This window comes from Rattus norvegicus, chromosome 18, assembly GCF_036323735.1.
Source record: "Rattus norvegicus strain BN/NHsdMcwi chromosome 18, GRCr8, whole genome shotgun sequence".
NCBI lineage: Eukaryota > Metazoa > Chordata > Mammalia > Rodentia > Muridae > Rattus > Rattus norvegicus.
The window spans coordinates 66365526-66388784 of NC_086036.1; the positions used below are offsets into that span (position 1 = coordinate 66365526).

Below are 23259 nucleotides of genomic sequence, written 5' to 3' on the forward strand. Positions count from 1 at the left end.
TGAAGTGGGAAAAATCAAGTTGCAACCAAGTGCTTTGTCAAAAGAAGGTGCCATCTCAACAATGGTCTGGCTTCCACTGACCCAATGGCTGAAGACACCCTTGGCTTTCATCTGAATACATTCTAGTTCATCCAATGTTGCATCATCAGGTAATAGAACCACGACTTCGCTGCCTCCTGTATCTTCGTACTCTCTCTAGCCTTCTAAACTTTACCTTCCCGATGTTCTTATCAAAACTGGCAGGTGCTATAAAACACAGTTCAGTAGTTCATTAAACACATCTACTGTGGAATGCGAAATGGTTCTAAAATCGTTAGACAACCCACGCAGAAACTTACAGCTAGAGATAAACACCAGTAAGTGTGAGATTTCTAGATCAGTGTTAGGTAAATCGGTGATAAGTAAAACCCTCTTATGCTAGGAGAGACCCATGTTGGAGACCAGCCAAACAAGGTTTATGGCATGACCTTCAAAACAAAACAAAAACCCTAAAATTTTCTTTAAAAGCCTAAGCTCCATCTAGGTATCTTTTTAACCTCTACTTTTAAATGTTTCTTGGCTTTGGGATGTAGCTCAATGGTAGAATACTTGCTCAGATGATGAATTCAATCTTCATACTGGGAGGGGGCAGTTTTTTACCTACCCAGTAATGGTTTCAGTAAGAATGGCCCCGTAGGCTCAAGTGTTTAAATACTTGCTGTCCAGTTGGTGAAACTACTTGGGAAGTATTAGGAGGTGTGGCCTTGATAGAGCAGGTATGTCCCGCAGGAATGGATTTTGAGGCATGAAAAGGCTTGTGCGACTTCCTGTGCCTCCAACTTGCAAATCAAGATGTAAGCTCTCAGTTCTTGCTACCATGCGTTTGCCCTGGCATGATGGACTCCAATCCTCTGAAACAGTTTCTTTAATAAGTGACCGTGATCATGGTATATTATCACAGCAATAGAACAGTAAGGCGTACCCATTCCTTCTACCTTAGACGTATGTTTTTTAATAAAGATATAAAGTGTTAGTGGAAGAAATGTAAAAGAATTGATAAAATATGCTGACCTAAATCTCGTGGATCAAAATAATTCGACTTCCACTTTACTCCCTTACAGGTTAACAGAGATGGAGATCTCCAGGATTTGGAGACCAGTAACAATGGGCACTAAAATTCTGGACTAGATTTGAGAAAGGTAAAGAAACCAGGACTTTTATAGGAAAGAGGAGTCTATGATATTGTACTGTGGTTTTTCCAACATAAAAGGTATCACCTAGTTATCATGCCTTTCTGGAAAGCCAAGGAAGAGAATGTAAATTTGTTAGGAGAGAGCTAAGGATTTCCAAACGTTGCGATATTCATTCTTAAGATGTGTTAAGGTGCTTAGGGGCCAGTTATTTGAAGAACATTTTAGGGATGGTTATGACAGTTAATTATAAGAAACTCACTGTACTGACCACCTTGAACAAAACCACTCACTGCTTCAAGCATGTTTGCATATAATAACTCTGATAACCTTTGTGGACCCCCCACACACACACACACACACACATGAGTATCATTATCTCCTTCCTAGAAACGTGGGAAGTTGAAGTTCAGAGCCTAAGCACTCACCAACTGGCAGCGTCAGAGTCTGAGTTTGGTCCAGATGTTACCGTGTTCTTTGTAGCATCTGTTCAGCTTCCTGTAACTGAAAGTGGGTGACGGACTGAAGAACCGTGATACCCCAGGCCTCGTCAGAACACAGCCCCAACAGACACAGGATTTCATTTTGTTTTGTTTTGCTATACTTACTAGAGCACTCGGTCGCCTTGAGGTACTACTACATATTACCATGGACTATGTGGTTTATAAAGAGCAAACATTTCCTTTTTTTGCAATTGTGGAGGCCATAAGTCTGACCTGCGTGCCATAATGTTTGGTTTCTGGTCAGTGCACTTTTCTGGAATATAGACTGCTTTTATGGCTGTGTTCTCAGGGCAGAGGGGACAAACAAGCTGCCTACAGTCTCTTATAAAGACACCAGTCTCATCCATGAGGTCTGTGCCCTCATGACTTAATCACGACCCAGTTTCAGTCTGTGAGTGTGGAGGAAGGAAAACAGTCATTTGTAGTACTTAGCAGCAAGGAAAGATTTAGTAAATGTCTCCAAACCAAATTGCTTTGAATATGATCTTGTCTGAATGGTTGACATTTAAGCAAAGGATTCAGTGAAACATAATCTATCGTGGATTTTCCAAGGAAAAGAAGAGTAAGGACAGAGACCTTGAGATAGGGTGGTTCTTGCTGGTATGTGAGGAAAATCCAGGAGATTGTTATGGTTGTGCCTGAGTGGACAGGACAGCTGACAGGAGCATGCTTGGAGAGAAAGCCATATGTGGCCTCAGCCACTCAAGGTTAATACCAAGAGCACATGATAGAAGAGTGTCACATCATAGGGGAAAGCTCGTTAGAAATAACTAATGGCTTTTGGGAAACTAGACCCTGCCATGCCCTGGGACCTTAGTTAACCCATTGGAGGCTTTAGTTAACACTTTGACTCCACAGGATGTTGGGAATATTCTAGTTTTACATCAAGAAGAAAGGGAAACATTACATAGCATGCTTCACACAGGGCAGGGATCAGACTTCACCCAGGCCCCTGATTTCAAAATCTGGCTTTCTAAATGCTTACACACTTTCTCATTTGAAGAAAGAGGTTTGTGAGTGCAAGTGATCAAATAATGATTATGCTAAATGACAGATGGTGTAAAAGAGAAAGTATCGAAGTGTAATATTGCACACCTGTAGTACCAACCGCTCCACAGACTAGGCGGAAGAATGGCTTCAGTTCATGAGTTCAAGACCTACTGTGCAGCACGGAACCCTTTTGTTTGCGAAATCATGTGTTACAATCCTTGTTAAATTTCCACAGGTAGATGGACTATAAGGCAATCGCCCAACAATCTGCTGAACAAGTTTTAGCTTACAATCAAGACCTGTCTGGCTGGAAAGTCGTTAAAACTTCAGTAAGAAAACAAATATTTCTCAAGAGTTTATTTTTTCAGGGGAAAGTTTACTGTAAAGATGTTTTAAAATAATGTTCTTTCTTTCTTTTTTTTTTAAGCCAGAAAAACATAGTTTTCCTTTTGTTTTGTTTTGGGGTTTTCTTGTTTTCTGTGTCTGACAGTTAATTTATTTCTGGATTTTTATTTCCCCTTTGAGAAAAAGGTAACTGTTTCCAGCAAGGCCTCTAAACTATTCCAAGGAAACCTGTGAGTACATTTTCCCATTTACAGTCATTGTTTGAAATTCAGTGCCATTAGCAAATCTGGAAGTTAAGTTCACTAAGTAGCACCAACCATTTGCTACTAAGCAAGACATGGTGCATGGAACCATGGGCTTTCCTAGAGTAGAGTGATTGGGTGTTGTGCAAACTTCCAGACATGAGTACAGTCAGAGTTAATTCCTTTCTGCAGATTTACTTTTGGTGTGGAGCACTTCACTGGACTGCACACGACCCTAGATCCACCCCTAACACCAGAAAACTATGGATATGTGTACAAAGCGATGTCCTTCTGATTCCCTTGGACAGAAAAGTTCTGCACAAGCAAACTGACATTCCTTGCCAACAGTAACATTTTGATGATGTTTGGAATCCTTCGCTTTTCTCTCAAACCACCAAAGATATTTTCCCCGTCATTTTTTTTCTCTTACTCACTCTTTTCCTATAAATTGCTTTAAGCAAGCGTGGTTTTTGTGGATCAGACTGTTTCAAACACAATTAGAATGTGTTTGTAAAGTGAATCAATGTCCTGACATATTTTAAGCATTTTTGTCTTTTTCTTGTTTTGATTTTAGGAGTTCACAACTGTTCCCTTGGGTCACTGGATTATTGAGAAAACCATGACCAAATTTGTAGAAACTGCCCCTTTGAAGACCCCTACTTAGCACATCTGGCTGTCGGGGTGGTTTTTGTGGTTGTTGTTTGTCTTCGCACATCTGGCTGTCGGGTGGTTTGCGTGGTTGTTGTTTGTGTGCGCATCCCAATTTCTGTGAGTTGGTTGTTTTTTTGGCAATTGGTCTCACTAAGCCTTTCATGCTATAGCCTCCTGTGTGCCAGTTTTTAAAAAAAAAATTAATACTTAAGGATGGAGTGAGTTTCTCTTATTCATTTTAATATGTACCAAGAAAGTAATTATTTCTTTTGTTGTCTAAGCAACAAAGGAACCTAATAGTGGCACTTCATAAAAATAAATGTGTATGTGTAGAGGTATATTTAAGCTCAGGCATGCCCGAGTAATAAAACCTTTCTAATGTTTAGCTTGGCACAAAGTAGGATCTAGGAAGAGTCTTAGTGAAGGGTTTCCTAGATCAGGTTGGTCTGTAGGCACGGCAGTGGGGGTTGTCCTGAGTACGTGATACAGGAAGACCCAGGCTGCTGTGGCCTGTGGGCAGCAGCCTTCCTGCAGCCTGCTTTTGTCATAGAAAACTTTTCTTTCACATTTCATAGTGACAGTTTTATTTGTCATTATTATCTGCAGCACACGTCACTATCCGATTGTTAGACCACTCCGAAAACAGACTAGAAAAACTACCCTTGTTAAATATTGATTGATTTGCGGAGTCTAAGGGCCCTGATAGAACCGTGTATACTAATATGTTAACATCCATGGGAAGGGAGAGAAGAAAGAAATAATCAGTCACAAGGAGACCGGGGATAGTCGTCAGGTGTCAGGTGGGTGGTTAAATGGCTGCACACAGGAGAGGGAATAATTAAAATAAAGGAAAAATAGTGTGGAGCGTGGGGAATCTCCACCCAGAAATGGCAAACCAGGCCAGCCTCTGCACTTTAGGAGAAGTCACAGTAAGAGTGGGAACAGAAAAAGAGAAAGGCCCAAGAGAAAGAGGAAGGGATAGAAAAGGGTCCAACCAGTAGGTGGCAGTGTTGCCCAGCTGCGAGGCCTACTGAACTGACAGAGCTAAGGAGCACAGTAGTGGAGAGTGGGGGCTGGGTCGGGTTCCAGCGTAGGACGTGAAAGGGCGGTGGACAAAGAGTAGCCTCGTTCTCACACAGTTGGGAGCTTCTGGCGGCTCTCTGGTGCCCAGAGCACCGCACAGTTCCACAGCTCACCTCGTTTACCCTCCATTTGTGTTCCTTCCTGGGAAGGATGTCTGCTCCGTTTGTTGGCTTGTTTATTGAGTGGCACGGAAGGTTTCGGTGTTTAATTTTTCAGTTTTTTACAGAGCCTGGGTATTAACAGTTTGAAGTATAGCTAGCCAAGATTCTCACTCGTGGGCTGCTGTTTACCCAGTTGGTTTCCATTACTGTGCAAAAACTTTCTCATTGCGTGTCAGCTCTTACAGCTATCTGCTATGCTGTTAGGGGTCCGTTCAGAAGTTTGTTTCCTGTCTCTGTGTGCTGGAGTGTTTTCCTTGACCATTTTCAGTGTTTCTTGTCCTTTTGATCTAGTTTGAATTGACTTGTGTGTAAGGTGACAGATACAGACCCAATTTCATTCTTCTGTAGGCTTATGTTCTGCGTTTCCAACACCATTTATTTAAAAGGCTTTCTCTTTTCAAGTATTTATTTTGATTAATTTTACTAATTTAGATTTTATTACTCTTTTGGTTAGTTTGGCTAAGAGTTGGTCAATTTTACTCTTTCCAAAAAACCAACTTGTATGATGATTCATTCTCTGCATTGTTTTTTTGATTAGGTTTTTGTTTGTTTGTTTGAGCAGTGACCCTGGGCTGCCGAGCCCTTGACATCTGCTAGAGAATTTCAGGGGTGATTTCTAGTTGCCTCTTGCACTCGGTGTTCGCCTGGTGCCTCGGTTTATCGATGTCTACTGTGGACTGTAGCAAGGGAGGAGGATTGTGGACCTCCCTTTCAGATCTGCCACTTCCCTGAGCTCTGCTGGTGCAGCCTGATGTGGTCATCGAGGTGCAGCCCAGTGAGTGTACTGTCCTTTCCTCTACAGTCACGAGGACAGGGCCACTCACTGACTTTGGTTTTAGTAATACTGTATTTCTAGAACAGATTAGAGAAGGGTCATTGGTATTAAGCTTGGATCCATATAGACACCCCGAGTGACCAAACATGCACAGAGACAGTGGTCAGGGTTTCTTAGCTCCTCGCCGTTACCCTGCTGTCGCCAGCATCTCTCAGCGGAATATGTGAATGATTCCTGCTTGTCATTTCTTCTCAGCTACATCGCACTGTTCACCCAGTGCCCAAAGTGACGTCTTAAAATATGATCCCGCTTTTGTCACTCCCTGGATAGATCCTTTAAAGGATTTCTTTCACTTCTAAAATAAGATCCAAACTTTTGATTGTGACCTCATACCTATCACCTCATGCTCTTTTTCCCTGTGTTATCCACAAGCGGTTTGTCATCAAATGCCCTGCACCGAACCTGCAGGTCCTCATAATCCTTGTTTGCTTGGCATACTTCCCCATCTCTCTCCAAAGCTAGCGTCAGCTCGGATCATCAGGCTCCCAGCTGCACAGTGGCTTCTTCACAGTGACCTTCCCACCCACCAGGCTAAATGTCTTCCCTGCACACACTCAGTCCCTGTTTAACTATTCTGCTCTTGTAACCTTCACAGGTGACACTACATGGAATTTATTTTTTAACTCATTACATATGTCTTATTAGAATGTGAAGTGGTATGAACAGGAACTTGAATAGGAAGGAAACTAGAAATAAGTCACCCTTGTGTTTTGTGGTAGACCCTACACCAGAGCCCTGCCCGTCATATAGACACACGGTAGATATTTATTTAGTGAATATACGAGCTTTAGCTATATTGGTTTCCAAACAAAGTTAAATGTAACTGCAATATAAAAAGGTAATCTATATATTGTACTAGGATTTGTGCTTTTTGTTACTAATTTGTTGCCCATAAAGTGGTTAGTTTTTTGAGGACTTGGTTTTATGCATCAGAAGGCACATCTGTGCTTAGAACCCCTTTCCTTCCTGCCCTTAACAATGCATTCCTTTAATGCTATGTCAGCCATTACATCAAGCAAACAAAAATTCACTCCTACAATGTACAAACACATTTTACAATTGCACAATTTACAATTAGATACAATATAAATAGCACTACTCCTTCCCGGCTCAGGTGAGTTCAGACTTACATAGGTGATGATCTTGCAATAGTGAAATGGAAACTTCTAGAAGTTTCAAAGGCTACTTGTGTTATCAGTTGTTTCTCCTGAATCCTAAAAGCATCCAGCGTGTGAGTTGAATAACTGAGACAAGTCATCCAGAGAAAGTATCTACCAGAGTCTACATTTTCTCATTTAACATTTCATGCTGGCTTACCATGCTGTTTTCTCTGATACCTTAATTCCTTGGTAGATAAGAATGCACAAAATTTAAAAGTTATTATCTATAGAAATTTAATGACAGCCCAGACATACCAGCCTAACATGTGCTGGGAAGGTTTTCTTCCATTCAGCTATATCCCAAAACTATCTTTATACTTTTTGAAATAAGATTGCACTAAATTGCCCAGTCTGGTCTGGAACTCACCTTCTGGCCTAGACAGAAATTATATATCATGATTCAATTCTCCTGACTGCACAGCCCCACAACCAGCTGAGATTACAGGCCTGTGTCACCAGGCCTGCCTGACTATAAAAGTAAACTTTGAAATGATGACTGAAATGTTTATTTAAATAAGCTACGCTAGTTCCCACTCAATATTGTGTATTGAATAAAATTGTAAAATGTTATATAAAATTCCTATTAATATATGTATATAAAGATCTTGAAATACAAATGAATTTTGTGCTTAGACGTAGGTCTCATAACCAAGGTCTGTATATATATTCTCAAAAGAATATGCATACATATACTCAAAAGAATCCAAAATAAAAAGCATTTTGATCCCAAGCATTTAGATATGGGATACTCAATTGCTTTACTGTTCTTTGCTATTTTTAATTTCAGTACCAGTATATTTTCTGCTTAAGCTAAATGTTTAAATTTTCTTTACTTTGATAACCATAGATACCGTATTGAAGGAGTAATTCCAGAATTACCAGCTCACCTCTCTGATTTCCTCTACAAATCTGAACACAGAGTTTCATGGGATAAATCTTTGAAAGCATTCAACATGATACACAAGATTGATTCGGTAATTTGCTATTTAAAAGTAAATCATTGTTTCCTACATTACTGTATTTCGATGTCTGAGCTTATTGAAAACTGTTTAGTTGTCAGTATGTTTTGTTGTTGTTGTTTTTTTTTTCCGGAGCTGGGGACCGAACCCAGGACCTTGCGCTTCCTAGGTAAGCGCTCTACCACTGAGCTAAATCCCCAGCCCCGTCAGTATGTTTTAATCATATAAATTAGCTATTTTTCTTTTTCAATGGTAGTGTTGGGGACCGAGCCAAGGACCGTTCCTTGCTCAGCAAACTCTCTCACTGAACAGCCCCACACAACGTATACCACTGCTTCCATTAAAAAGTAGTTTGAGCCACATCTCACCTAGTTGGCCAGGCTCCTGTCAACCTTTGTTTTCTGAATGATAGACTTTTAAGCATGGACCACTACACCCATCTGAAATATAGAAGCCTTAAAATACCCATTTTCATAGTCAAGTTCGATAGCAATTAGCTTTGCTCTATTGTTAAATAAGTCTCCCATTCCTAATATGGTAGTCTCCTGTTGCTATGTACTTATGCCATGGGGGAATTAAACCTAGCTGTCTGTCCACCTGTATTACATGGAAACAAATTTAAACACACCTGGTTGAAAGGAGTCAAAAATTATATGGGGAGAATGGTGTGCACACCAGTGCATCTGCTCAATAGGCCAGAGGCAGAGCATCCCCATGGAGCTGTAGTTACTGTCATTGTGGGCTGTCTGAGAAGGGTTCTGGGACCGGAACTTAGGTCCCCTGCAGAGGCACTATGTGCTATTACTCACTGAACTGTCTCTCCAGCCATGGCTGTGGGGGACTTGTTGCTAGTTTGTTTTTGAGGAAGTCCACATGGTCCCAGTGCTCACTCCACTGCCCATACTGGCCTGGAGCTGAAGACTCTCCTGCTCCTTGATGCTGAGACCACAAGCATCCAGGCAGAGTTTGGTTTGTGGATAGGCCTGTACGTGATGCTGTGAGCCATTGGACTTCAGGAGAAACAGCAGGTACTGCTGAAACTTAAAGACAGAGACTGGAGAGGTAGCCTCACGGGTGATAGCCATGCCGCTATAGGTAAGAGTTCCAAGAACCCGTGTTACAGGGTGGGGGCGGGGGTTGGCAAAGTAGCAGCGGTAACCCCTGCATTCCCACAGGGTAGATGAAAAATGAGAAGTCCCAGAATTCATGGACCAGCTAGCCTGTATATGCAGTAACACACAACAAAGAGATTTTATGGCAAGACACACACTAAAATCCAAACAGAACATTGTTGTGGCTTCTATTTAGGCACGACATGCAAGCTCATTATATATTCCATACTTTAAAATATTTGCAATCCTACTGTAAATAGTCAAGCAAGATGAAAAACAAAACTATGACTTGTCTACAGATCCCCAATCTTGTAGTAATGGTTCCTAGTGCAAACAACAAAAACAACATTTCAAAAGCATTCAATAAGGATAGAAACACCAGGAAGGATGTAAAGACAGAAACAACTCTTCAGTGAAGTTCAAGAAAACAAACATCTGATTAAAACAAAAGTCAATTCAGGATAATAAAATAAATTTCAATAAAATTAGAAACATTAAAGCAAAATCATGACGATATGAGACTGAAAGTGAAGACTCAAAGTCAAATGAAAACTCAATAAAAAAAATAGGCTGCATCATACAGAAGACAGAAGAGCACAGCTTGAGGATAAGGTAGAAAAGTTGAATCACTCAGTTAAAGCATAATTTTTAAGTGTAAATGGAGTGTTTGAAGTCTCCTTCAAATTATGGGCTCAATAGGAGAAGTCCATGTCAAAGGCCTAGAAAATACTTTCAATGAAGTCATAGAAGAAAATGTCCCAAGTCTAAGTAAAGAGATGGCTATCAAATTCAAGAGGCATATAGAACACTAAATAGAACCAGAAAAGAAACATTCCCTTTAGTATCATAATTAAAGCATTAAGTACACAGTGGAGGGAGGAAGGTGTATTCAACAGGATGGGAAAAAAAAGTTACATGCAAAGGTAGTTCTATAAGAAGTCTTGAAACTCACCAGGTTAACTAGGCTCCTCCTTATAAGGATGTGACTAGGAAAGACTGCTGAGAGTCACTCAGATAAGCAGAGAACTGCCCGACGACTGTGAGGAAACAAGGACCAGCTGAGCTGCCTGGAAGAGGTTCAGATAAACTGAGCTACCTGAAAAGGACACTCTCACACTCTGAGCTCCCCGCAGACCCTGCAGGGAGCTCCAGGCTCCGCTCTTCTGAGCTGTTACTCATGATGGGGTGGCTTTGGCAGTGCAGCTGTCTTTGAGTCATTTCTGCTCCAGTAAGTAAGTGGCCTCGCCCATATTCCTGGAAGTAACCCTAATAAAACTCATTGGTTCATCAAATTGCACTTTTGCTGTATCCTTATACTGGACTACCATGGGTTCCCTTTCTGGAATGAGCAGACCGATAATGATCTCTCTCCAGGAAAAGTCTGTCTTGCAACACAGGCCAGCAGAGAGTTGAAATCACTCAAAGGGTTAAGTATCGACTAGGTATTTTACCTACCTAACATAGACAAAAGAGGGCTGTATGGAAAGCAGAAAACTTGGGTTCTAATTCTAAACTACTTTCTAGCTGTGCGTATGATTCCATCTCATGGGCCTTGTCTTCCCCATCTACAAATAGAATAAATGGTCATTTTATTCCTTGCTGAATGTTGTGCTTTCACCATTGTGGCTCTAACCTTCTCCACCACTAAAAATGCAGGCTGACTTGGTGATGCTGGCTTAACACTTTATTTATTTATTTTTTTTTTTGGTTCTTTTTTTCGGAGCTGGGGACCGAACCCAGGGCCTTGCGCTTCCTAGGTAAGCGCTCTACCACTGAGCTAAATCCCCAGCCCCTACACTTTTTTTAAATCTTGATTTTATTTTCTAAAGGCAGGCTACTCATACATGGTGACATTCTTTGGGGAGCAATCAATCATTCACACTAAGTAATTCTTGCAATCTTTATGATTTGATTTGTCGCAGGATACACTTATATGCCACACCATCACACAGAGTTTTGCCATGGGCTCAATTTCCCCGAGAGACTTTATCGACTTAGTACACATCAAGCACCAGGACGGGAATATGGACATTATCAGTAGTAAGTTGAAACATTTTGCCCGTGTTTTAGAATTACTATGTATCATTAAAATTTTTTGCCTTTAATTATTAATGTTAACAGTTTAGAAGAAACTGTATTTTCAATTCTTTTTTGTTTGTTTGTTAGTTGTTTGTTTGTTTATTCAGTGCAACCAAAAAGCTTGTGTCCTATACACAGGCCAGGTATTGTGCCTAACACATGAGGTGCTGTTTAGAAAGTTCCCCCTCCACATTTGCAGTATGAACCGTGAACTCAATAGAGATAGATGACTGTAAGCTAAAACGTCAGTGTATACATTTGTAATCCTATAAAACAAAACTAGCTTTTATATATGACTTTATACTTGGCTTGTTGAAAATAGGCATGTATATATTAATTCTTACAGTACTAAGTGTAAAATATGAAAATACTGAATGAATAGTGCTGGATCGGTCACTCCTTAAATGTACTATTACTATATCTTCTCTAGGGAGTTCAAGTCTTGATCTAACCCTGCACCTCTCTGCAGTAATACGACTCTGTGACATGCAAACGTATCGTTTGCCAACTTGTGTTATTGACCCAAAACTTCCTCACCCCATCAGTTCGGACTCCGGAAGCTTAGGATCACTAAGAGTACTTTGGCAGGATAGTGGCGAAGGTCCCAGTTTCCCTCTTGAATTTGATTCCACCTTATAATTTCTATCAGAATGTTTCCTCTTCTGTAAGCTACTCAGAGATAGACAGTGAAACTGCTTTATTACTTGCCATGGGATGCAATATCTTAATATGGAATGCCTCCAGTAGTCTGTTTCACAGACAAAATTTCTCAGCCTTCTAACTCAAAGCCAGTTCTCCAAGTCTCACGGAGATCACTGAAGATGGATGCTCTCAGTATATACATGTTTTAACTGTTGTTCTCAGAGTTACAGCATATAGAATGCTTTCAGAGCCTACTGTACACATTTTTGCCTTTTCAGAATTGTAGATCTATAGTTTTCTGTATTCTGAAAGCAAGCCATTCTAGGCTTTTATTACTAGTCAAAAAGGAGGTAAAATAGCAGCTGCGATTTTAGCTGTGTCAGTTCTATCAGAGTCACCTGAGTGAGGCTAGGCCCTATCCTAGCATAGGAAAATAGGAAAATAAATGAGCAGTATGTCAGCTCCGGCATGATTGAGCCTGCCTTTGGTCCCAGCACTTAGGAGGCAGAGACAGGTGGAGCTCTATGAACTTGAGGCCAGTGTTGTCTACATAGTGAGTTCCAAACCAACCAGGACTACATATTGAGATTCTGTCCTGTCTCAAAAAATAATAAAGCATGATATAAGCTTAAACTAGCAACTAGAAATAATAATTCTGTTTTTGAAGCAACAAAGCTAAATTTTCTATCAGACATTCCCAGGGAATAAATTTTCAATGACTAGTCAGTTTTCTTAGTGTTTTTAAAGCTCACTCTGCACCTTGCTTTGAAGTAGAGACTTTGCATGTGGAATCTCACCAAAAATAAATCTTAAGTTCCAGAAATTAAGCAGTGAAAACATTGATTGACATTTCTAACAAGCTACTGAATTTTAAAGTCCTGTCTTTCTGGTTGTCAAAATCATGCCTCATCAACGAGTCCTGCTTTCTGGTATACTGTTAAGGTTTTTCAAAAAGAAATAGAATTATAATCTCCATGTTTTAAAAGGAAAACTACTTTATTGGCCCTCCAGGCACCGTCATGCCAGCATACGAGGCTCTGTTTAGAAAGTGGTTCACACTGGAACATTTGTCTAGCTCCTCGCCCTCTGCACCAGGGCTTCACTGCCTTTCCCACAGACTTTGTTATGAACTTTCAGGAAAACCTATATTCTCTGATCTGACATATGCTCTCAAACTATTTTTAGAAAATATATAATTATCATCAACATAATCACGATCACCTCCCTCTTTTCAGTGCAGCATATATATCTTGCAGCATAATTAATTACTGAGGCAAATTCTCTAAGTTTTAATTACCCTATGAAATTAGCACATGGAATTAACAGAGGAGGGCATTTAACGTGTCTGAGTAGTGAGCTATTCTGTGGAGAATAACAGTATTAACGGCAGCCAGTGAGCCCCTGACTCATTAATAATACAATCTCTCTCTCTCAGCTTTGCTCTTTTGTTCCAAACCTCAGAAAGGAATGAAGCGATACTTTGAAAGAGTTTTCCTTGTAAAAAAGTACACAAGTATCTTTAGGAATACTGGTTCAGATACATGCACACTGGGAAACCAGTATTAACATTGAAGCCAATGCTGTCACATGTCTTAAGATTATCCTTCTAGAAATAACATTGTTTGCTTTGTGATTGGGTCTCACTTCAACATTTTAAATCACAGCTAGGAGTGTGGAGTTCCCAGGATACCCTCCCACGTCACATTATATCCGTGGCTATAACCATCCCTCCGGCTATGTGTGCTCCCCTCTCAAGGAGTAAGTGTTATTTTTATTCATTTTAATGAGATTTTTCACATCTGATTTACCTCACTCACCAATAGAAATATGTACCAATATATTTTGTTAGAATAGAAAAACTGCCCCTAAAAGCAATTTTTAAGTACAACTTTTATATATTTTTGGCTTAAATATAAGAATAAGATAGACTTGATGTTTCTGGGCATAATGAAACAAACGAATGCTTTTCCACAGCTAAACCTCCCATAATGTTTATGTCTGTCCACTATAAAGGAATTCTTAAACATGCATGGATGAGAAGTGTACTTGGCTATATGTGTGCGTGTAATAATTAAAGAAGAGGTCATGCATTTGAGAAGTCGTGGGAGCGGGGAGGATATGAAAGGAGCTAGATGAGAAGAAGGAGAAATAATGGAGATACAGTACTCCTTATTTTCATGAACAGTTATAAAACAAAATTTAAAATTTGTAACTAAGAAATAAAATTCCCTGAAAACACAAAACATATTTATGAACCATGAGTATGTTATCCTAAGTGAATTATTCCCATGGGATCACCTGCTTTAAAAATAATATACAGAATGAGATGTCCCATGGGATAGTCAGATAAAAACTGCCAAGATCAGAGTTGAGGTACTGCCAACAGGTGGTCAAAAGATAAAATTATAATCTAAATAGATTCAGTAAAAGCGCACACTGCATTGAATTGGAGTGTATGCACACATGCATATACATCACTCTACATATTTTAATTTATGCTGTTATTTCCTATTAAAATCCATATCGATATATAAAGTGAACATAAAATTTTGGATGGTGAAATATACATTTGTAAGAGAAAAAAAGTGCATTTGTAGTTTTAGTTCTGTGTTTCTCACTGCTTTCTCTATTGACCTGGAGGGTTTAAGACCTGTTTTACACACTAGTGGACCGTAGTTGCTCCCCCTGGCTGTAATAGGTGTTCTGTGCTGCCTTTCCAGTTAGTCGTCAGTTTTGAATCTGTGGCCAAGATCTTATGGTCCCTACCGGAACAAAACCAAATGAATGAGGAGAATCAGGAACTCTCATGGTCTTATTAACTCTGTGGGATCAGACTCCACCTCCCATCCTGCTAGGTTAATGTTACAGTTCTGTTTTCACAGACTGGAAAAGATGCTGGCAGAAGCCATGGTTCCTTCTCTTCTCTTCCCTGCAGTTTAACATTCTGGACAGCAGCCATTTGTAACGGAGCCATGCAAACACTTGTAACACACTGTCCTTCCTGCAGTACTCTCCATAAGCAGCAGGAAAGCGTTCTCACGTGTGTGATCCCATGGTAAACTCAGGAGAGGTTAGGACTGACAAAGGCAGCCTAAGCTCGTCATAGGGGAACACAGAAATGGTGACACTGCCACACTCCGCTACTACAGTCTCTAATCATTCAGTGAGACGCTATCAGCCTCCATGTTTTCAAGTTGACATAGAACTTCTCATACACTAAAGGTGAACTTTCCAGTCTCTCCCAAATAGTGATGTGTTTAAGTGGATCTACCCTCATGAGCCCAGTAGAATCTGTATAGCATAGCAACTCGAATGGAGCCTTACACTGCTCACTTCAGAGGGCATAACGCCCTGCCCTCTGCGTTGAGCCTTTGAATCACTCCTTTCTTCCTTGACTTTGCATTTAAAATTTTTCCTCTCACATGATAGTTTCCTAATAGCATAGATTGACAGCTTTGAATTTTTTTAAAATAAACTTATAATTTTCTGTTAAAGATAGTATGACTTAAAGTTTTCAAATGTGTTTTCTATGGCCATGATATCTAAAGATTAAAACTGCATGTGTGGATGTGGTAGTATAACTTGTAACTTAGAACCTGGGAGGTGAAGGCAGGAGGATTGCCATGAGGTGGTCAAGCACAGCCTGGGCTGCACCGTGAGTTCAAGGCCAGTCTGAGATATGAGTAAACGTAGCCATATGAATACAGTCCTGGCTTGGGTCATCCACTTTCACTGTGAGGGTTTTCATTTTCTTAATGTATTTTGTTTCTTTATGTTTTGTTGTGCCCTAGAAACCTGTTCCTTGCTAATGAGAAACATGAAAGGGAAGAGATCCAAATGGGAGAGGAGATGGTGTGGAACTAGGAGGAATAGAGGGAAGGGAAAATATAATCCAGACTTATTGTATGAAAAAAGAATCTATGTTTATAATAAAAGGAAAAAATATAATTATATTTCACTAAAAACTGCACATATGCAGCAACATTTTATATAACTTTTATTTCCATTTATTTATTTTAATAGAAGCAGATATTGTATTTCTTATAAGTAAATCATTTACATATAGAAAAGTGCTGCATAAGGTTTATAAGTGCTACAAAAACATGATTAGAACAGTTGTCCAGAGAAAAGAAAGGGTCTGTATTCTGAGGGTTGTGTCTGCTCAAAGGATCAAACAACAAAACGAAGAGGTACTTAAATTAAAATTTCAGTATATATTGTGACTACTTAATATTGTATAAGAATGTAAAATTTCAATATATACTCTGGCTACTTAATGTTTTATAAGGATTTGACCTCAGGCCACTCTCCGTTTTCCTCCTTGAATTAACTGTCTTGTCACGGGCACTGTAGAAAGAGCCAAAGAGAATTGATTTAAGAATCTTGCTCTCTATAAACTTGCCATCTCATAGGATCAAATTAAGAATGCTTTACCTTTTGTAACTCTTCCTCCACTTACAGAAACCCAGCATATTCCAAGCTAGTGGTGTTTGTCCAGACAGAAATGAAAGGAAAATTGCTTGCCTCAGTAATTGAGAAGTCTATGCCTTCCAACTTAGTAAGCTTCTTCCTCAATGTGAAAGACGGCCTAAAGATACACAAAGCCCCAATCCCAGCACTTCGTTCACATCACAGTATGCACTCCGCTGTACACAAAAAGAAATAAAGCTATGCTGCCATTAAACCAGAGATCTCAGACGGCACAAACTACTACTAGTGTAAGTGTAGTTTGTTACTGCAGACTGCTCCTAAGTCGGTATGAATAAACCTGTCACACGCCTCTAGACATTAACCTTGTACACACTACTTAAAATACTTTGTCAAGGGGCTAGAGAGATGGCTCAGCAGTTAAGAGCACTGACTGCTCTTCCTAAGGTTCTGAGTTCAATTCCCAGCAACCACATGGTGGCTCACAACCATCTGTAATGGGATTTGATATTTGATGCCCTCTTCTGGTGTGTATGAAGAAGACAGCTACAGTGTACTCATAAATTAAAAATAAATAAATCTTTAAAAAAGAATCAGCCTTGGGGTTTAAAAAAATATTTTGTCAAAATAAGAACTTCACTGTACAAGAAAATTCAGTTAAGTATAGTTTTTAGTCTAACACAACATTCAATAACGTGCCATTGATACATTTGAGCATGCGCCCCATTAAGGATCATGAAGAAGGAGATAGTGTCAGTAGTTAGCATTAATTAGAACTTATTCAAATATTCACCTGGCAGTGATCGAAAACACCTATAATCCCTGCACTGAAGAGGCTAGCACAGTGGGACTAGCCTGAGCTACACAGAGAGACCCTGTCAATAAACAAATAAGCTCGTTATCATATATATTACATTACTTTCCTTCACCTACTGCTTAAGTTGAGAAGAATGGAAAAGGTGAACATAAAAGGTTTCCACTAGGGAGCTCGGAGTACGGCTCAGCGGTAGACTAACATTTAAAGATCCAGGATTCCATCTTTAGCACCAGAAAACAACGAGAGGCCCACTCCAGTAAACAGTGGTGTTTATCTGAAGCTCTTCGTCAACAAGGAGGAGCAAGGTGGCGAGTCACAGGCCTCCTGTCACTCTGCTTCTGTACTGCAGATCACTGCCCACCGCCACCAGGAAGGGATCAGCAAGGGCAGACATGGAGCGGAATTGCCACCTACATCTGCCATGAGGGTCAGTGCTCTGCCTTCCCGGGAGATCAACACCACCCAGCTCTTATACTAATTACAGCAGACCGACTGCGATGCTGCCTTCCTAAAGGGGCCCTTAAGTAGGACCCAGGGCCCTCCAGAAAGCAAAAGATGCGTGAAATCACCTTTCATACTGACAGAGTCAAAGGCACTTCCTCAGAGGACAGACACCTGCCCAGCACTGGGTAGCAAGAGGCCTTTGCCCAGTTACGCACCATTCCCAATAACCATCTGTAACAATGCACTCACAGTGAAACTGGAACAGACACAGACATAACACCCCCAAAACACCCTAACCCACAGCTGAGCAGGGTGCTTACCAAGGAAAAGTGATCACTAAAAATAAGTGTGTGTGTGGTGTGGGAGTCCCAGTGGGAAAAAAATTTGCAAGACATTTCTGACAAAGAACTCTTACCTAAAGTACACAAAGAGCTTTCCAAATGTATAATGTAAAAACAATCTGGTTAAAAAATGGCCAAAGCCAATGCTCTAGAAGGGATCTGTCATTTAAAACAAACTAAAAAAGGAGTTACACAACATTAGCCATTGGGTAAATTCAAGTGACATCCAAGCCCAGTGTGTCAGCACACTTATCAGAATGGCAAAAGGTTTTAAGACAGTGATAGGATGGAGTTGTCAGAGAAACAGTGTCACACTTCAGGCAGAGGGGGAAAGCACCACAGCAGTCAGAGAGAGGCATGGCGCAGTTTGTTCCTAAAAGCTAATCTGTCCCCTGGAGGCGGGAACGTTCCAGTGAGGCCCTCTCTGCAAGTGTCCACAGCAGCCTTATTCTCAGAGCTCCAGCTGACAGCAGCCACAGACTCCCTTACAAGTAATTGAATTGTGGTTCACCATAGACGACACAGTGCTAAGCAAAAAAGATGAAGCTGTTTTCTTTCTCTTCAGCTCAAAGAATTCCTCCATGTAAGTTTTATTAGAGCCGCAATAGTGTGCGTGAATTCTTTAAATCTGTTTTTAGTCATAGATTTTCTCTGTCCCTCAATTATATCCCATAGGTTTGGTGGGTGTAGGAGTCTGGGGGCTGCTGTGCACGACCCTTCCCCACCCTCCTACTTTTGCGTTTCTGCTGAGACACCCAGGAGCTTCTGTTCTGAGGAGCTCGCCTTCGTGTGTAACTGGACTTTGTGTGTCTCTCTCACGACTTTCAGTGTACTTTCTTTGTTTCAAATATTTTAGAGGTTTTTTGTTTCATCTGTTTTATATTCTAAATGCCTTCTCTGTCCAGATAGGCTGTCATTGAAATGTTTTACTCTAGTAAACGTTGCTTTTGGAAAGAAATTTTTTACTTTCCTGTATGTTCATCATGGTTAGTTAGCATTTTCATAATTTCTGAATACCTCGAAAGCCCAGCTTGTACCCCTTTTATTGATTAATCATTGTTCTTGTTGGACTGTTCCAGTTCTAAAGGGTTAAATTCTTTGGTCAATTCTCTTAGTAGGACACTCCAAGGATATTTTTATTTGACTTAAATAGTTCCTTTCCGGTGTTTACATTTTGTTTTCCGTCTCCACTCCTCTGTGCTCCGGAAACTCCTCGGGCAGACTGTACCTCCTTAGCTCGGTGCCTGCTGTGGTCTCAGCATGCCTTCCAGAGCTGACTCTCTTTCTTTTAATTCATTTTCTGAGATTTCATATAATCTGCTTTCATGGCCGCCATTACTGTGGGCCATGGGATTTAGAGAACAAAGATTGTCCTGCTTTTATGTTCTGATTTGCACATCTGGAATCAGATCATTGCTTGGTTGAGCTCCTTAATTAATTTTCATCTGACATTTTTGCTCACCCTTATTCTTTCAGAGAAGCTTGTATTACTCAAGGAGTATCATGTTATTGCTAACAGTTTGTGGGATGTGGGGTATGGAGTGTTTGACAGGGCAGCTGAGCTCGCTGAAGTGATTGACAGGGATGGTCTCCTGCAATGTTCATCTTCACTGAGGCAACAAGCAGCTGGTTACCCATGTGTGTGTGTGCTGTGCTTGCCTGGGCAGTGCATGGAGCCCCTCTACCTTCCCGTGACTAGGGGTAAAGAGCACTGCCCCACAGACTGCTTCCCACAGCCCTCAGCCTTCATCAGCTCAGGGCTGTCCCCTGAAGAAGCGACCACTGGGAACTCTAAGCTTCCAACCAAGTATGTCAGGCTGAGTCTTCAGACTAAAAGGAAGGACAAACATCTCAACAGAGATAAATCAACAACTCCTCAATAAGAGGAAAACAAGGGAGGATAAGAAAATGCCAAATACTACAAAGTCAACAGAGTGAGAGGAAATATACACACTTTTCAATAGTAACTATCATTGGTCCCGATTTTGCAGTGAAAAGGCACTAGTGTAATGGATTAAATGCAGGACCTTGTTTTTATTCTTAGAGACACACCTCATTGTAAAACAGAGATGCAGCCTCACTAGTTATTTTCCCATTTTGAAAATACCACGACCAAAGCACCGTCTAGAAAGGAGGGTTATCTGTGGCCTACAGCTCTAAGACCATGGCTGCCACAGTGGGGAGCAGTGGAGCAGGCAGAACATGGTTGGCTGGAGCAGCAGCAGTGAGCTCACATCCTGAACCAACATCCTCAAACCGGGCTCTCCCAGAAAGGCACGGGCTTTTAAACCTAAGTCCCATCCTTCAGGGACAACTCCTAAACCTCGCCAAACAGTATCCCCAGCTGGGGACTGAAAATTCAGATGCCTGGGAGTATATGGAGGGGACATCTCATTCAAACTATCCACTCCCACTGAGAGTGAAAGGATGGGAAAGGTGTTCCAGGTGATGGAGAACTAGGAAATAATCACTGTTCTGATCGCTGGCAGAAGTGACTTCAATCAAGAGAGAGTCACTTCATAATGACTTAGCAAAGAACCCATTGGAAGCACATGGCAGTTCCAAACAGGTAGGCATAGGACGCAGGCCTACCTAATTTTATAAAACAAATACTACTAGAGATAAGATTAATCCCAGCACAGTACTACAATTTGTGACTTCAATACTCCATTCTCATCCAGGTAAGAGAACGGGGTGGGGGGAGGGTTCCTGAATGAAACAGCATAATAGACCAAATGAACTTAAAGGTAACTACAGACGGTTCGCACAAAGACTTGGGAATGCGTGTTTTTCTTAACATCTCATCAAACTTTCAACTTTAGCGCTCTCTCTCTCTCTCTCTCTCTCTCTCTCTCTCTCTCTCTCTCTCCCCCCCCATACACACACAGAGAGAGAGAGAGAGAGAGAGAGAGAGAGAGCGTTCAAATCAGCATATGGGGAAAGTTTTTTTGAGCACAATGGAATAAAACCACAAAGAAAAGAGAACAGGACATTCAGAAACTCATGATTAAGCAGCACAGTGCTGAGTGAGGAAATCGGGTCTGGCATTGCAGCATGTTCCTGTCGTCTCTGGAGCCAAGTGTAGCAGATGAGCCCTTGCATTCAACACAAGCCACACGGTCAGTGACACTTCATGGTTGCCTCGGTGGATTTTTTGTGATTACACATCCAGAAACTTCTTACTATTGCCAAATTAGGGACCCCACATGGAATGGCAACTTTCAGTTTAAGGATGGGCCAGAAGGATCTGGGAGGACTTAAGTGAGCGGTACAAAAAAATTAACAAAAGTAAATAAATGACTGTAACCTGCGGAGAGCGTGTCTGAGGGCCCCAAGGTTAGTTGGACTCTGTTGGTCCCATGGGGTTCCTTTCCCCTCGGGCCCCACAATCCTTTCTTCTGTAATTCCATGAGTCCCCAAGCTCTATCCACTGTTTTGCTGTGGGTCTCTGCATCTGCCGAGTCAGCTTCTGGGTGTCTTGGACTTCATGTGGGTCCCCAACACCCAGAGCAGGGGCCATCCCAAAAGCTGTTGCCTGTCTGTGGGCTATGTTCTTCTAGCTGGGCCTCAGTGGGAGAGGATCCACCTAGCCTTAAGACTTGATGTGCCAGGGTGGGGAGATGCACAAGGGTCCACCAGTCTTTCAGAGGAGAAGGGGTGGGAGAACTGGGGTAAGGATTGTGGGAGGTGGTTACCAGGAGTGGGGCAGTGATCAGGATGTAAAGTGAATTCAAAAAACAAAAAACAGCCTTTGATACCTTAATCCTATGCAGTCAAGTGCCACCAGGTGGCGCTCTCCACATTTTGATTGTAGATAGCTTGGGCAACTTTCTCACCAATATTGCAACTTTTATTGTTTCCTCAACCACATGTTACTCAGAAGCCCAATACTACAGACTCTACATGTTTGTGGGGCATCACACCAAATTTTGAAGCAATTACTTATTACTCTCCCCAAAAAGCTCTGTTCCATTATAAAATGGTCCATATAATATAGTCTCTGAATATATTGATAAACTGTCAATGCCAATCCTTTGAAAACTGGTGGGTTTTTTTAGATAAAATTAATTTCCCATTCATCATTTCAATTTTTTCAATAAAAATTAAGTTTATAGTTTGGTGGGTACCTAATTCCAGCTTCAGTCTTGTTTCTCATTCCACCCCGAGGACTAGCTTTCATAAAACAAGATGGTACTCTGCCAGCTGCTAAAGGAGGGAACTTTCTTGAATTTTCAGATTTATGTTTTTAATAATCTGCATTATTAAAAATACCTGTGGATCGCTTCTCAGACTTTTGGCTAAGATCAAGTGTAAAAATACCTGTGGAATTTGTACACAGAAAGATGTATATGCATGGTTTCATTTGAGGGATGCAAGATTGTTTTAATATATATAAATCTGTAAATTCAGTTCAGGATATGTGCTGCAAAGTGTACTAAGTCTCAGATGTAGGACTCAAGAGGACACTGAGACAAAATGTTGGGGGTAGGAAATCTGTTAGAAGTGTTAGTTACTAAGGGTATGGGCAGACAACAGCATGGCGGGGCTCTGAGGAGAATTCAAGCCCCAGCCCCAAAGCTAGACAGCATGGAAGCTCTGTGAAGAGCAGTCAGGGCCTGGGCATCATGGAGAGACAGGTAGGCGTGGTGGGTATCCTGAAGGAAGGAGTCAGGCTCAGGCAGGATCAGAGTCCCTTCTAATAGCTCCCCAAGGAAGGGGTATGTTCCACAGCACAAGCCTGCAGTCGGGTTTTCTGATCCCCCCCTCCACAGAAGGCAAGGTAGATTGTGTGGGATTCGGCATGGGTGGTCCCCAGTACTCAGTTTGATATAAATTCACTTCTGCTGGTGAGAAGTCAGGGCACTTGGAAGTTAAGTTAGGCAGAGATATACTGAGAATGCTCTCAGCAGGATGCCTGAAGGGGAAGGGGGAAGTAGGGGTGTCTGGGAAGTAGGGGTGTCTGGGAAGGGGCTGCTGCGGCAATACCTCAAACAGAAGCTCGTAAAGGTTAAGACGCTGAGACCATCTGAAGTAGAATATACACTAGAAATGAACTTACAAGGCACAACAGTGAATAGAAATATTGAAAATGAATTATTGTTGGAATTAAAGCCGTCATTAGCATATTATGTAGCAAACAGGATGCTCCTGGAAAGTGGCTAAAGGGACGTGAAGAAATCACCCAGAGGAGCCGAAGAGAAACAACAGGACGGAAGCCATGGCTCACCGCACAGAAGCTGTCATCTGGGAAGTCAGAATGCTAGCATGACTGTCCAACCTTTTGACACAGCACCATGA

The 23259-nt window shown here is 41.2% G+C and overlaps 1 protein-coding gene across 3 annotated transcripts in view; it reads left to right on the forward strand.

Annotated features, from left to right (window-relative positions):
• The window catches only part of Stard6 (StAR-related lipid transfer domain containing 6), a 27914-nt gene continuing 4655 nt past the window's right edge, over positions 1-23259 (forward strand). The window contains exons 1-8 of one of the 3 annotated variants that reach the window (NM_001007627.1): positions 1-149; positions 1101-1178; positions 2898-2991; positions 3188-3237; positions 7987-8113; positions 11133-11250; positions 13596-13689; positions 16393-16952. In NM_001007627.1, coding sequence (NP_001007628.1) covers positions 2902-2991; positions 3188-3237; positions 7987-8113; positions 11133-11250; positions 13596-13689; positions 16393-16597 — 684 coding nt within the window. In that variant the 5' untranslated portion in view covers positions 1-149; positions 1101-1178; positions 2898-2901 and the 3' untranslated portion in view covers positions 16598-16952. Of the gene's footprint in view, positions 150-218; positions 357-1100; positions 1179-2897; positions 2992-3187; positions 3238-7986; positions 8114-11132; positions 11251-13595; positions 13690-16392; positions 16953-23259 lie in introns of those variants that run through there. The other 2 variants (XM_008772112.4, XM_039096655.2) reach the window with 2 other exon arrangements.